Source organism: Macaca nemestrina, chromosome 4 (assembly GCF_043159975.1).
Source record: "Macaca nemestrina isolate mMacNem1 chromosome 4, mMacNem.hap1, whole genome shotgun sequence".
NCBI lineage: Eukaryota > Metazoa > Chordata > Mammalia > Primates > Cercopithecidae > Macaca > Macaca nemestrina.
Genome location: NC_092128.1, coordinates 62,478,958 through 62,494,738, shown reverse-complemented (window position 1 = coordinate 62,494,738; position 15,781 = coordinate 62,478,958). Strand labels below are relative to the sequence as shown.

Sequence of the window (15,781 nt, the reverse complement as noted above, 5' to 3'; positions counted from 1 at the left end):
CTAGTTATTATTTTAATATGCCCTCTATATTAACAAAACAGCTGATAAATATTAAACCACTTTACACAACAATGTAATTCACCTGTTTCCCTAACTCATTACCAACAGTGTTTTACCTTATTTTATAATTTTTCAAGTGTTATCTCAACACATTATTTTGCATTTCTTTGAGTACTTGTGAGGTTGTGTTTCTACACTTTTCTCCCTTGGGAATTTTTTGCTCATATGCCTTGATTGTTTTTCCTGCTGGAGAATTTTTAAATTTCTAAGGAGAAGACAAATTACTAATTTAAGTCCATATCATTCCAGTGACTATTTATTAAGGCCCTACTAATTTACAGGCAATGGTCAAGGACCTTGGGATACATCAGTAAACAAAGCAAACAAAAATTCTCTGTCCTTGTGACATTTATATTCTAGTGGTAGTAGGTAGACAATAAGTAAATTAATATAATAAATATATAAAATATAACATGCTATAATGTGGCAAACGGTAAGGAAAAGGTAAAAAGCATACCAGCATAAGGGAGACTGCGTAGGCCAGGGAACCAGGGAGAATTTCAATTTTAAATATGTGGTCATCATTAAGGATTAAATATTTGAGTTTAAAAAGACTTAAAATGATTTTGTGTAATAAAAACAAGGCGGTGGCAGGTAACAAGTCATGAGTTTAATAAATATTATAGAGACTTTTTTTGTAACTCTTGTAGAAATTTTCATCTATAAAGTATGATCTATGCAATTTCCCCGTTATGAAATTCAAGTATACAACACTATTCATAGGAGCACTTAATAGAAATGAAAAAGAGAAGTATACTCAGCATGTTGAATAAAAATAATACTGTCTTTGTTTAATTTTTTTTACTGTATTTCTAAGGTTCAACGAAGGAATAATTATTGTTTTGCTGTGCAGCGTCTCTTATGAAACAGCAATATTAGAAAGGAACTAGATGTTTTAAATTGTTGTTCCTGTACTACTTTGTGTAATTCTTAAATCCATAAAAATAAATTTTTGTTTGAAATATTTGTAAATAAACCATAAAATTACCTATTAACTTTACCATGTGATGTGAAACATATTCAAGTATTTTTAAGTTTTTAAAACATATAATTCTAAATGCTACATTCTGTGGATTAAGGTTTTACATTTCTATTATGTTATTAACTCACCAATACCTTTTAAACTTAGAAGTCCAATCTAAATCTGATCTCATTTAAAATTTTATAGAGCAAATTGTTTTTAAAGCTGTGGCTCTTTTCCATCAAAAGTTGCTGGTGGTGTTATTGTCTTAATTAAATCCTTTGGAAGGGGGGGACCTTGTTAATTGTATTAACTGAAGGCCATCATATGCATTCTGTACAGTTAAATCAAGTGTCATGTTTGCCAAGGCAAGTAGAGCTTGAGAAGTGTATCTATTCATAAGGAAACAAACAAAAAAATCATACTTTTGACTTTGCTCCTATATTTTACTGTAATAGCTGTAATTAGAACATTGCTCCAAATTACAAGTGAAGGTATTTGATATATATTTTTCCTTACTTTCAACGTTGTTTGATTCCATATTATTTTCTTTAAATAGATAATTTGGCTAGGTGATTTGACAGTTGCATTCCTTTACTAAAATATGCAAAATATTTAACTCAGCTTCCCCTCACGTAGCTTTTTAAGGCATAATTAACAAATAAAAATTATGTATATTTAAGGTGTACAACCTGATATTTTCATATACCTACCTGTACACTGTGAAATGACTGCTGCAGCCAAGCAGATTAACATATTCATCATCTCATGTAGTTACTCTTCTTGCTTGCTTGCTTGCTTGCTTGCTTGTGCTTTTTTGTCCCCTGGGTGGGGAGGGTACTTAAGATTTACTGTCTTAGAAAACTCAAGTGTACAGTACATTGCAATTAATTATAGTCACCATGCTGTACTTTAGATCTCCAAAACTTATTCATTCTGCATAACTAAAACATTTTACCCTTTGACCAACCTCTCACCATCTGTTTCAACTTGCAGCCCCTGGCAACCACTACTCTGCTCTCTATTTCTATGAGTTCAACTTCTTCAGATCCCACATGTAATTGAGATTATGCAGTATTTTTTATTCTGTTTCCATCTTATTACACTTAGCATAATGTCTTTTAGGTTTATCCATGTTATCACAAATGATGCAATTCTCTTCATTTTTAAGGCTGAATGATATTCCATTGTGTATATATAATTCCATTGTATGTAATGGGAGTACAGATATTTCTTTGACTTATTAATTTTATTTCTTTTGAATATATACCCAAAAGTTGGGTTGCTGGATCATATGATAGTTCTTTTTTAAATTTTTTGAGAAACGTTTATACTGTTTCCCATAATGTCTGTACTAATTTACATTCCCTCCTACAATATATCTTCCTACCCTTTCCAACACATATGACTTTTTGATAATAGTCACTCTAACAGGTATAACGTGATACATCATTGTGTTTTTGATTTGCGTTTTTCTGATAATTAGTGATGTTGAACACCTTTCCATATACCTAATATTTACTTGTATGTCTTATAATTAAAAAACTACCCATGTCTTTTGCCCATTTTAAAATCAAGTTATGTGTTTTGTGCTATTGAGTTGTATTAGAGTTCCTTATTTTTTTGATATTAACACTTTATCAGATACATGTTTTTCAAATATTTTCTCTCATTCTGTAGGTTTTTAAATTTTATTATTATTTCCTTTGCTATGGAAAAGACATCTTAGTTTGCTGTAGTCAACTTGTTTACTTTTGCTTTGGTTGTATATGTTTTTTGGTGTTATATCTAAAAAAGCATTGCCAAAACCAATGTCAAGGAGCTTTTATCTGTTTTCTTGCAGAATTTTTATGGTCTCAGGCTTTATGTTTAAGCCTTTAATCCATCTTGAGTTATTTTTTTTGTATATGGTGTAAGACACATGTGTAAGGGTCCAATTTCATTATTTTCCATGTGGATATCCAGTTTCCCCAACACCACTTATTGAAGAGATTATTCTTTCTCTGTTGTATATTCTTGTAGTCTTTGTTGAAGATTAGTTGACTGTAAATGCTTGGGCTTATTTTTCTACTCTATTCTATTTCATTGTTCTATGTGTCTGTTTCTATGCAAATACCAGACTGTTTTGACTATCACAGCTTTGTAATATAATTTGAAATCCAGAAATATGATACCTGTACCTTTGTTCTTTCTCAAGATTGCCTTGGTGTTTGGGGTCTTTTGTGGTTCCATACAAATGTTAGAATTTTTTTTTTTTTTCCTATTTCTGTGGAAAATGTCCCTGGAATTTTGACAGGGGTTTCATTTTGCTTTTCATCATTGAGATTGTGGTTAGGTGTGAGCTTCTCATGTATGACCTCATAGAAATTATGAGCCTTCAAATAAGAGGAAAGAACATTGAAACAGCAATAAACAATTTCCCAACAAAGAAAAAGCCCAATACCAGATAACTTCATGAGTGAAGTCTACCAAACTTTTTTTTTTAATTAATACAAATCCTTCTCAAACTCTTCCAAAAAAGTTAAAAAGGAGGAAACACTTCTAAACTCATTTTGTAAGGCAAGAATTACCCCGATATGAAAGCCAGACAAGGATGTTACAAGAAAAGAAAACTCAGGCCAATATTCCTGGTGAACATAGATGCAAAAATCCTCAACAAAATGTTAGCAACCCAAATTCAACAGCACATTAAAAGGATCAAGCAGCGTAATCAAGGGGAATTTATCCATGGGATGCAAAGATGGTGCAACATATGCAAATCAATAAGTGTGAAACACCACATTAAGAGATGAAGGATCAAATCATATCATCTCAACAGATGTAGAAAAAGCATTTAATAACATTCAACATTCTTTCATGATAAAACCTCTTAACTCTGCTTTTAACCATTGACATAGTCATCCATATTTCCATATTTTTATGTGTTTCCATCCCATCCAAGCTGTTTAGCAATGATTCTACTATACACACACACAAATACACACAGAAGCACACATACTCTCAACATAAAAATGATCAAAGCTAACATGAAATATTTGTTGAGTATGCATTTAGAAGAAATCTTAACTATAAACACAGGAAACATTTTATTCTTAGTCTTTTCTCAACATTCTAGTTTATTTTATAAAAACTTTATTTGTTAAAATATTAATATATAATATTACATATAAATGTATGCATAAAATAATATAGATTTGAGATTTCTTATCACATATTTTAAAATTGCTCATGAAATTATTTGTATTTTCTGATGGGTAATCTACATATATGCTAATGGGAGATAAAATATAAAATATAGGTAAGAAAAAAATTGAAAACCACCTGTAGAAATCCAATTGTAGTTTAACACTTAAAATATGAGGATATGATCTTTCAGACATGTTTCCATTAAAGTATATGGTAAGGAAAAATAAATCTAAAATTACAAATTTAAAATATCAAATGGAAAAACATTTGCAGTACATAAGACATAATATTTTTATAATAAATAGGGAAAATATATTATGATAATATTGTTATTTTTAATCTCTTGCTTACCATTAGACCTCAGAACACCAAACAGTACCTGGCACATACATAGTATGAGGGGGTGAATGAGGGGGTGCTTCTTAATCAGCTATTTTCACTTTTTGTGGAGTCTTTCCATATCAATAAAGGCAAATTTGTATCACCATTTAAATGACCCTACAGTATAACATTATCTTGTTGAACTATGATTTGTTTAATCTGTTTTCTATTGTTGCATTTTAATGCTTTAACAATTCTGAATATTTTAAAAGATGTTGGAGTGGTTAATATTTTAAAACTCTTTTGTAAACTCTTTAGAATTCTCATTTAAAAATTGAAATTATATATATTAAAGCCAAATTAAAATGAATTGAAGGATGATTTTAGAGTATGTAAAAATTGCATTGTCAACTACAGAATAGAGATTGTGTGGGGTATAAAAGAATAAATGTGAAAGACAAACAATAACACACTATCAGGAATGATCAGTAAAATTTAGATCCAAAAGAAACTTCTAGAAATGGAAGATAAAATTATTACATGGAAAACATTAGGCCAGGCGCGGTGGCTCAAGGCTGTAATCCCAGCACTTTGGGAGGCCGAGACGGGCAGATCACGAGGTCAGGAGATCGAGACCATCCTGGCTAACACGGTGAAACCCCATCTCTAGTAAAAAAAAATACAAAAAACTAGCCGGGCGAGGTGGGGGGCGCCTGTAGTCCCAGCTACTCGGGAGGCTGAGGCAGGAGAATGGCGTGAACCCGGGAGGCGGAGCTTGCAGTGAGCTGAGATCCGGCCACTGCACTCCAGCCTGGGTGACAGAGCGAGACTCCGTCTCAAAAAAAAAAAAAAAAAAAAAAAAAAAAGAAAAGAAAAAAGAAAAGAAAAGAAAAGAAAAGATTAATGGGTTAAAGACATAAATAGCTATAGCCTAACAGATAATTGGTGAATGGGAAGCCATATAATAAACAATATTTAACAGAGAGAGAAGGATGGAAAATATAAATGAGAAGTTAGGAATATAGATAATAGAAGGAGAAAAAGATCTAGTATATGTCCAATTAGAGATCCAGAAAGGAGTAATAGAAAGAAAGGAGAAAGGCAGCATTTGACGATAGAATAGCTGAAAATTAGGGGAGAAGTGGAGTCACAGAATCTGAAGGAACTAAGTATCCCACGAAAGAGAATTAAAAAGAAATCTATAGCTAGACTCATCATAGTGATACCAAAGAAGTCTGATAGGACCTGGGCATAGAGTCCCTGTGGTAGAATATAGTAACATGCTCCCATGAGTCACACCTCTCAGAATCCCAAACCTTTGTGTAGTCACTTAGTCCTGTGACATACTTTTGTGAATTGAACATCAGCAAACATAATGCAAGCAGAGGCTAAGTAAGTGTGTGCATCCGAGCCTGTCGCTTTAGAATGATTCCCTGAAACAGTCATGAGATGCCAGAATGAAAATTCAGTGAAAAGATGGATCCAGCTATAAATCAACACCATGAGGCAGACATGCACGTGAGGCCATTTTGTTCTGCCCAGCCCAGTCCACTCACCAGCTGAGTATAGCTTCATGAGAAACACCTGCTAACATACAAGATCATGGGAAATACAAATGGTTTTGTTCTCAGCCGCTAAGTTTGAAAGTCAGGAATATGTATCTGATTAAGTCACCAAGTCTTGTCTTGTCTTGTCTTTTTTCTTTTCTTTTCTTTTCTTTTCTTTTCTTTTCTTTTCTTTTCTCTTTCTTTTCTTTTCTTTTCTTTCTTTTCTTTCTTTTCTTTCTTTTCTTTTCTTTCTTTTCTTTCTTTTCTTTCTTTTCTTTCTTTTCTTTCTTTTCTTTCTTTTCTTTCTTTTCTTTCTTTCTTTCTTTCCTTCTTTCTTTCTTTCTTTCTTTCTTTCTTTCTTTCTTTCTTTCTTTCATGTTAGAGTGAACAAAGCTCTTCAGCACAGGCTTGAATTTGTTTTAATTAGACATACTTGCTAATGTGTTGTTCAGTTATGTAACACGTAATGTGAATTAGTCATGAAGATTTTTCTGTTTATGCAAGAAATTATTTTTTTCACTCTAACATGTGTTAAATATTCCTTCAGATAATTGGCATTACTTCTTATCCGTCGCAGGAATATGTAGGGTTTTGGCTATTTCTCTTTCTGTACCTGTACCTCTTAGAATCTTTTTACCTGCCATTCCACTGACATACCATAGGACCATGGTTTCCAGACTTTCAAAACTCATAAATCATTAAAATTGAGGGAAAATAATGTGTCTGAAGTTTGTCAAATTTTTATTTTACTTGATGTCACAGAACAAACAAGAAACAAAACCCTACTAAATACATTATTATTTTGAAAAGATACAGATATTTTTAACAGCAAAAATGTTGGAAGGACAAAATATCAGAAGAAAGTAGTAGCCTTTAATTTAAAAATGTCTGGCTTCATGAAAAACTCAGTAATTTCTTTCTCATTATGCTAGAGACTGGTAAAAAATGATTTGACAGTAACCTATATATTGAATACACTGTTACTATTATTGTTTTAAACAAACTTAGTTAAATTAAGAACAAAAACCTTTTTATTTTACTCCACTTACTCCTTTTTGATACTCTTAGTTACTTGATAGAGATCCAAGTTAATACCTATTAGTTTCCTTTTGTCTAAAGCAGGGGTCCCCAACCCCCAGGCAAAAGACTGTTAGGAACCTGGCCACACAGCAGGAAGTAAGCAGCAGACCAGCGAGCACCTGGTATTAGACTCCCACAGGAGTGTGAACCCTCCTGTAAACTGTGCATGCCAGGGATTCAGGTTGTACACTGCTTATGAAAATCTAATGCCTGATGATCTAAGGTGGAAAAGTTTCATCCTGAAACCATTCCCCACGCTCCCCACATCCATGGAAAAAAGTTGTCTTGCATGAAACTTGTCCCTGGTGCCAAAAAGTTTGGGGACATCTGGTCTAAAGGACTTCTTTTACTATTTCTTGCAAAGCAGGTCTACTGGCCACAGATTTCCTCAATTTTTACTTGGTAAGTTCTTTATTTCTCTTTTACTTTGTAGGGATAATTTCAGAGTGTAGAATTCTAGGGTGGGTTTTCTGGTTTCTTTTTTTCTCTCTCTCTGTCTCTCTCAACACTTTCAATATTTTACTCTACTCTTCTTGCTCGCATGGTTTCTGGGGAAACGTGAGATGTAATTATTATCTTTGCTCCTCTGTAAGTAAGGTGTTTCCCCCACACACACCACACTGGCTTTTTTCAGGATATTTTTCTTTATCTTTGATCCTCTGTAATTTGAATGTGATATACCTAGTTAAGGATTTTGTTGGTGTGGTTTTGTTTTTTTGTTTGTTTTTTTGGCATTGATTCTGCTTGGTGTTCTCAGAGTTTCCTGGATCTGTGGTTTGGTGTCTGACATTAATTTTGGAGGAATTCTCAGCCATCATTGTTTTAAATATTTCTTCTGCTTCTTTCTCTCTTCTTTTTCTTGTATTTCCATTATGTATATAATACATATAATATAATATATAATATATATAATTATGTATGTAATATATATAACATATAATATATATAATGGAAATACATGGGAGATATATATGTTACATATTTAATAGATGTAAATAAAGGTATATATGTTACATCTTTAATAGGTTTCCCACAATTCTGGAATATTCTATTCCATTTTATTTTTCAGGTCTCCATTCTCTGCTTTTTGGTTTTGGAGTTTCTATTGATATATTCTTAAGCTCAGAGATTCTTTAATTTGCCCACTATCCCATATACTAACAAGCCTATCAAAGGCATCCTTCATTTCTGTTACAGTGTTTTTTATCTCTAACATTAATATTTATTCTTTCTTAATATTTTCATTTCTCTGCTCACACTGTCCATCTATTCTTACATGTTATATACTTCATCTGTTAGAACAATTATCATATTAATTATACTTGTTTTAAATCCCCAGTCTGATCATTGCAACATGCTGTCATGCCTAGTTCTTGTGCTTGCTCTCTTTTCAAACTGTTTTTTTTTTTTTGTCTTTAAGTATGCCTTGAAATTTTTTATTGATATCTGGACATGATATATTGGGTAAAAGAAAGTGCTGTAAATAGGCCTTTAGTAATGTGATGGTAAGGTGTGGGGCAAAGAAAGCATTCTCTGATCCTCTGATTAGCTCAGTCTTTAGCGAACGTGTGTCTCTGGACTGTAAATTTCATGTTTCTCAGTCCACATTCTCTCCTTTATATGGGATAGGATATCTAGAGATGCCTGGAGTTAGGTATTTTTCTTTTCCTGTATGGAAGTCTAGAGCTGACTGGAGTTAGCTGTTTCCTTTCCCTCTGGTCAGTTAGACTGTAGTGAAACCCCGGCAGTTTAAGCACTGGATTAATAGTTTTTGTTGTTGTTGTTGTTTAAAGGACAGACCTAGTTATGAAAAACAGAGTACAGTGGCATATTTCAGCCTGGTTCCTTTTCCTCCCCCTCTGCCTGAAGCATGAGAGGATTTTCCCCCAAAATTTACTGTGAAAACCTAGAAGGTTTCTTCTTAATAAAACACATAAAAGCGTGACTCCATTAGTGACTTGGTCTTCCTGGAATTTTAAACTCTCAGGCTTGTCCACACCAAGACTCCAGCAATTTGACAATTAAAGTTCAGGTTTTCCAGCCCCATTACTGGTTTCCATAGAAGTTTTTGCTTCTGAGTTTCTGCCCTGGTAAGTTGTGCTTCTCTGTATCTACCTGTCTGTCTCTCCAATTCTGAGGGTATTTGTGTGTCCTGTGACTTCACATTTCTTACAGATCTAAGAAGAGTTGTTGGTTTTTCAGTTTGTTCAGCTTTTTGGTTATTATTAGGATGAAGTAGTGACTTCCAAGTTCCTTACATTGGAGATGAACCAAAAACCAGAAGTCAGTATTTTAAAATGACATTGTGCTTTAACTTTTCAATATAAATCTCTTTTGGATGTAACAGAAATAGAAAAATATACATGAATCCAACACTCTATATGTATTTGGCATTTAAATAGCAGAATGGAATAAATTTACATTAATTCTTCATTCACTAATGATAGTACCCTGCCAGGTCTCTTAACTCATTCTGCCAGAATTGAGGAGAAATCTCCTGTATGTGACTAATACGAGGGTGAGGCATCTGGCTGACCTATAAGAGAGCTTTATAAACTTTTCTTTGGGACATGTGTTTATATGGTGAAAATTTTTGTTTATGCAACTCTGCTTGCTTACAAGTAATTTATAGATTATAGGGAGATCTTTTTTTCAGATTTGTAGTTGTCACTAATCAGTTAGTATAGCTTGTTGGAAGAGTTATTTAAGATTTGAAGAATGGCAACCATAAAAAGAAAGACAAAAGTATTTTTTCCCATTTTTTCCCCTAAACATAGGAGAAAGATTATAAAGGTGATAGCTATGTCTGTATTAGGAATAAAATAATCTCATATAAGCAGGTGAACTACCAGCTAATAGCTTTAAGTTTAGTCTGGAATGGATCCAACAGCATCTGACCTTGTGCTTTTCTCAGATAGCCTATAATCGCTTTTCCTCTTTAAGAGACTGTTGATACCCTATTTAATGGTACCATAACAGGGATCAGCTGGCACACTCTTATTCCCTGATCTAGTCTTCAGGGATAAGAGTCTGTTCATTGAAGTCCTAGGTGTTATTATCCATTGACGTGTAGTGATGACACAAACGTGTTTGATCTATGACTCTAACATATTCTCAAGTCTAGTATTTCCTGCTTAAATTATTTGATTCAAAATTAATTCTAGGTTCTACCTTGGACATAAATGACAAAAGTGGAGGATTGTTCTTTTTCAACAGTACTGTTGAAAGCTTAAAACTTGCTTATCAATTTTTCACAGAGGCTTTAGCATTCTTAGGTCCACTAAACTCCAAATAAAACACAACTTATTTAGTATAATGTTTTCAGCTAGATGCTTAGATATAGAAATTGTGTGTACATGGCCACACACATGTCCTTCCTTGAAAGTGGTTAAGAGTCTAAGGGAGACTTAGACAAAGAGAAAGTCACTGTAGTATCTTTTGGAAACATTAAAAAACCTGTTGTTTGAAGGATGGGTTGAATTTGGCTGTGTATGAAAGGAAAGGAAGGACTTCTGGGCAAAGAAACCATGTGGAAATCAAACCATGAGAGAGTGTGTATTGAATGTGTATGGCAGGGCTTACAAATGGGCTATTTTATTCATAAGGAAGGAGGGGCAATATAGGAGTTTGCCATACAGGCATTTACATTTTATCAAGATTGTTTGGACTGAAGTGTAGAGCTAACAAGATTATTGCCAAGCATCAAGGATTTGGATAGAAAGCCTGGTTGCTGACACAGTAACCTAAAACTGATGGGTTCAGTACTTCTATGTTAATTAAGTACCTTTGGACTTTAAGTCCTAATATTTGGACTTTCAAATTCCCAATAAAATATATTTAATTTTTAAAATAAATGTTTTCCTCTTATAAAAATTCATTAATGCCAATTACAGAAAACTTAGAAAATACCTGAGTACTGAAATAAAATTGAAACAATAACCTTACCATTTATAACTAGCTACTATTAATATTTTGATAAATCTTATTTTAGTATTTTTCATAATTTTTAGCAAAATGGGATCATATTTATATTCCTGTTTTATCTTTGACATTCGTTCCTCAAAATAATTTACCCAATTTTAATGACATGCAAATTTTTCTAAAACAATATTTAGTATTTTTATTATAAAAGCTATAACATGAAACTTATAGAAAATAGAACCTATTGTAAAGCAAAAAGGGTAAGAATTATCCAATACCTCTCCCCTTAAGTAAAATGATAAATATATATTTTATTTTCATTCTCCTTTATTGGATTCTTCCAATAGACATTTGTACATACTAAACATATTTATATGTTGAACAAAACATTAAGCAATACTCATGTAATGTTTACCATATATCATGCATGGATCTAAGTACTTTGTATATGTCAATAAAATTTTTTCACAATACCGAATGAGATAAGTACTATTATTATTACCAGTTTTAATATGAAGGAAGTGAGACACAGAAAAAGATGGGTAACTTAGTGAAGACCACACAATTGGGAAGTAGCACACTTTGGGTCCAATCAGAGACCATCTGCTTTCAGATTTTGTGACCTTGAAAAGTGTCACAAATATATTGCTTTTCCCTTGATATCATGTTCACATTGAATAGTTGCTATATTTCCACCCACTCCTTCATGCTAGATTTCTCAGAAGAGCTACTTGTGTTTTATGATTGCATTTTCTCATATTCTAGCCACTTCATGACACACCACAATCCAACACTTTCTTACACCAATTTATCAAAACCATTGGTACTTGCAGAAGTGTCCTGAATTTCAATCCAGTGGATGCCCTGGGTTCCAATTTATTTGCACTGTTAACCAACCCTGGAAAAAGCCTATTCCTCTTTTACTCTCTTCTCTTGGTTTCTATGGTGCAGCTCTCTTTCCTGTGTTCCACCTCTAGCTTTGCCTACTCCTCGGCATCGAATACTGGACCATTATCTTCAACCTAGATTCTAAAGGCTATATAGCTTCAGTCATAGACTTTCATGTCTTCTCACTGTGCATCTTTTCCCAAAGAGTTCATCCGTTTCCATGGCTTAACACATCATATATTCACTGCAACTCCCAAATATGCATCTCTGTATCATATCTCTTTTCTGAACTTCAGACCCATATATTCAATTACCTCAGCATCATCACTTGATAGCCTAAACATTGCCTTTAAAATATTGGAGGTCATAATATTTTTTTTCTCCATATTGTTGCTATCTTAGTAAATAACACAGTAATCCACCCAGAAATCCAAGCCAATAATTACAGACTAATGTTTACATTTCCTTTTTTTCTCACTACCGACATTCAAACATTAAATTCTATCAGTGTTGTACTTTCTTTCTCAAATTACTTTCTTATTCTCATCATTTTTTCCCACTACCTTCAGTTTCTCACCTGATCTATTGCACTGTGGTTTTTCACTCCAATCCATTTTTCACCTAAAGTGATATATTGAAAATGGTTGTCTGTGAGTGATTGGATAATCCCATTTTCCATGATGTGATTATTATGCATTGCATGCCTGTATCAACACATCTCATATACCCCATAAATATATATACCTACCACGTGAACCCCCCAAAATAAAAATATATTAAAAAATTGTCTGATCAATTCATTTCCTGGCCAAAAACTATTTGATGGCCTGTTAACTGCTTTAGGATTATGTTTAAAATCCTTCATGTAGTTTACAAGCCCCTTTGCCCGAGAGCCTCAACCTCACAGTTTAGCCACCTTATTCTTTACATTACTTAGTTCTCATCTCTTATGTCACTTCCTTGGAAAGACTTTCCTTTCCTGAATATCTAAGTTGCACCTCCCTTTCCATAACCCGGAGAACTTCTTTTTCCTAATATTATCCACAATTTTAATTAATCACTAATGTTGTCATTATCAGTTTACCATTATCTCACTTAAACTGGGTGTGTTCACTGTTGTATTGCCTAGCACATTAATCAATATAGTTATTGAATGATTAATATTTTCAAATATGTTTGCTGTACTTTGAGACTTTTTATATTTGTGTTATATCTTATATTGAGTCTAAAATTATGGTTTAATTTCATGTAGTAAGACAAAACTTCCTTTCATTCAAAAATTTCAACATTTAATTTATTTCAATATTTTAAATGCCCTAACTTCAACCTTTGTCTCTGAAGTTAGTGATGTGTTATTGCATCAACAACCTTTCTGAAATATTTATTTCTTTTATTTCTTCCTGATAGTTTTCTCTTATTATGACAAGAGCTAGTTATTATCATTCTGAAATAGTGTTAAAAGTCTCATTTTAGTTTGCTGTGAATGATGGCTTCCAGCTTTATCCATGTCCTTGAATGACTGAAAAGATGTGTGAATGAATGGATACATGAATACACATCATTCATTTATTCAAATATACTTTTGAATACAGGCATATCTTACAGCTTTGCTGGTTTAGTTCCACACCACCACAATAAAGCAAATATTGCAAAACAGTAAGTCACATGAATTCTTTTCTTTTCCTAGTGCATATGAAAGTTATGTTTACACTATACTGTAGTCTATTAAGTGTGCAATAACATTATGATGACTTAATAAAAAACACAATATACATGCCTTAATTTAAAAAGACTTTATTGCTAAAAAAAAAAGTCTGATTTTGCTGCTTGTTATTTCCACCATTTTTCCTAAAGTGAAAGAGAAAGTTAGAATGATTAAATAATATATACAGATTAAACTACTAATAAGTGGCAGAACCAGAATTCAAATTCAGGGCTTTGTTAAAAAAATGCCAAATCCCTACTGTATTCCATATCTGCTCCTGATTATGAAACAAAACGTGTCAGCTTAGTTCCTTGTGTTGCAGATTCATAGCAATGAAGATCCTGTAATTACAAATATCTTTGTAAACAAGGACAGATCTTTCACTTTTTTTACATTCTCTAGAAATATATTGCATTTATTATATCTCTATATAAATTTTGTTTTTGAGTAAGACATATGAAAAACAATTAGCCAATATTAGACATTCTATATTGAGATATTAAATTGCATGGAATATATAGAACTTTGGAGGTACAATCTAGAGGAAGGGGGAAAAACTACATATGTTCAATAATATGTGGTTAGAGTTTCAGCTTGGGTGGGAAGATCAAATACAATGTTCAGTGACTCTAAACATGTGGCTTTCACTGTGCCATGTATGTATAGAGACAATACTGAGCACATATTGATTACCAAATGTGTTGTTAACTTTAGATATATTTAATCATTTAAGCGGCCCTCAAACACATTTAATATGGATGCATTCATTACCAGATGATTTTTGTCCTATTTCGGAAAACCTCTGAAATTACTTTAAAACGATTCTTTGGTGAATGTACTTTAAAAGAGTAGCAGTAATACAAATGTCAGTAATCTGTGGGAATTCACAAAAAGTAAGGCATCATATTTTTTGTCTTTTAAGTTCCGGGATACATGTACAGAACGTGCAGGTTTGTTACATAAGTATATATGTGCCATGGTGGTTTGCTGCACCTATAAACCCGTCATCTAGGTTTTGTGCCCTGCATGCATTAGATATTTGTCCTAATGCTCACCTTCCCCTTATCCCATATCCCCGAAAGGCCCTGGTGTGTGATGTTCTCCACATGTTCTCACTCATAAGTTGGAGTTGAACTATGAGGCATCAGTTTTTATTGAAGTCTTATAAGGTAGCCAGGCTTGTCTGCCTGGTATGATGACTTTAAAATCCAGGCTAGATAGGATGTTCCGTTATTACAACACAGTATAATAAACTCTTGGAACAACTTGTGGTCATCATCTCATCTTAAATAATGACTGTTTTATTTGGCATTAACTGTGGAGAGCAGCAGGCACAGAGAGAGTTGTCATTTGTCTTCTTTCCCCTCCAGAGATGAGTCTTTTTGATCTTTGAGGTAAACAAGAAGGATGAACCTACATCTTTCTTTGTAGCAGTCTGCAGAACAAAGGCCACAGATACTAGGACACACAGTTCCGATGGTGGAGGACCAAGGTAGTCAGTTTACCATTGTTAGTCACTCAGGCAAATGGAAACAACAAGACATTTCTTTAATAATCATCATTCTGTTTATGAAAAGGTGTTCATGCAATGATTTTATTGAGATGAAGATGAAAAATCTTTCTTAAAATATGGTGTTTTTTTTGACATAGGCAAAATAAGATGTCTGAGTTCCTGAAACTTACAGTGTTATGTCTCTTGAGTCACTAATAGATTGTCATGTAATATGCAGTTTTCAAAAGTTTACAGGGTAATGTCATAAAATAGTTTAAAGTAAACATAGGATTATATAAGAAGGCTGACATAATTGCCCTATGAAACTAATTTAAGCAGGTGTTGATACTCAGAATATTTTGTATTTGCATTATGAAGTATTGCCCCTGGGAAGGGAGGCTAGAAGTTGTTCCATGGCAACATGATTATGGTGCCACACAGTTTATTGATAACTTGTTTTCAAATGGCCAAAACGCACTACAAATCTTTTTCTACTGAAGAGGAAATTCTTTACTCGTAAGCTTTAATGTTTTCCAATCTGAGGTACCCACTATGTGATGCTGCAGACAACCAAAACATAATCTCCTTAATGGTTTGAGGTTTGGGGAAAGAATTCGAGA

The 15,781-nt window shown here is 33.1% G+C and overlaps 1 protein-coding gene across 9 annotated transcripts in view; it reads left to right on the top strand.

Moving 5' to 3' along the window:
- The window catches only part of LOC105475406 (piccolo presynaptic cytomatrix protein), a 406,277-nt gene that overhangs the window by 152,459 nt on the left and 238,037 nt on the right, over window positions 1-15,781 (top strand). Inside the window, exon 1 of one of the 9 annotated variants that reach the window (XM_011730626.3) lies at window positions 5,417-6,046. The exons of the other annotated variants lie outside the window; for them this stretch is intronic. Within the exon in view, the coding sequence (XP_011728928.2) occupies window positions 6,005-6,046 (42 nt within the window). The 5' untranslated portion in view covers window positions 5,417-6,004. Of the gene's footprint in view, window positions 1-5,416; window positions 6,047-15,781 lie in introns of those variants that run through there. 9 annotated transcript variants of the gene reach the window in all.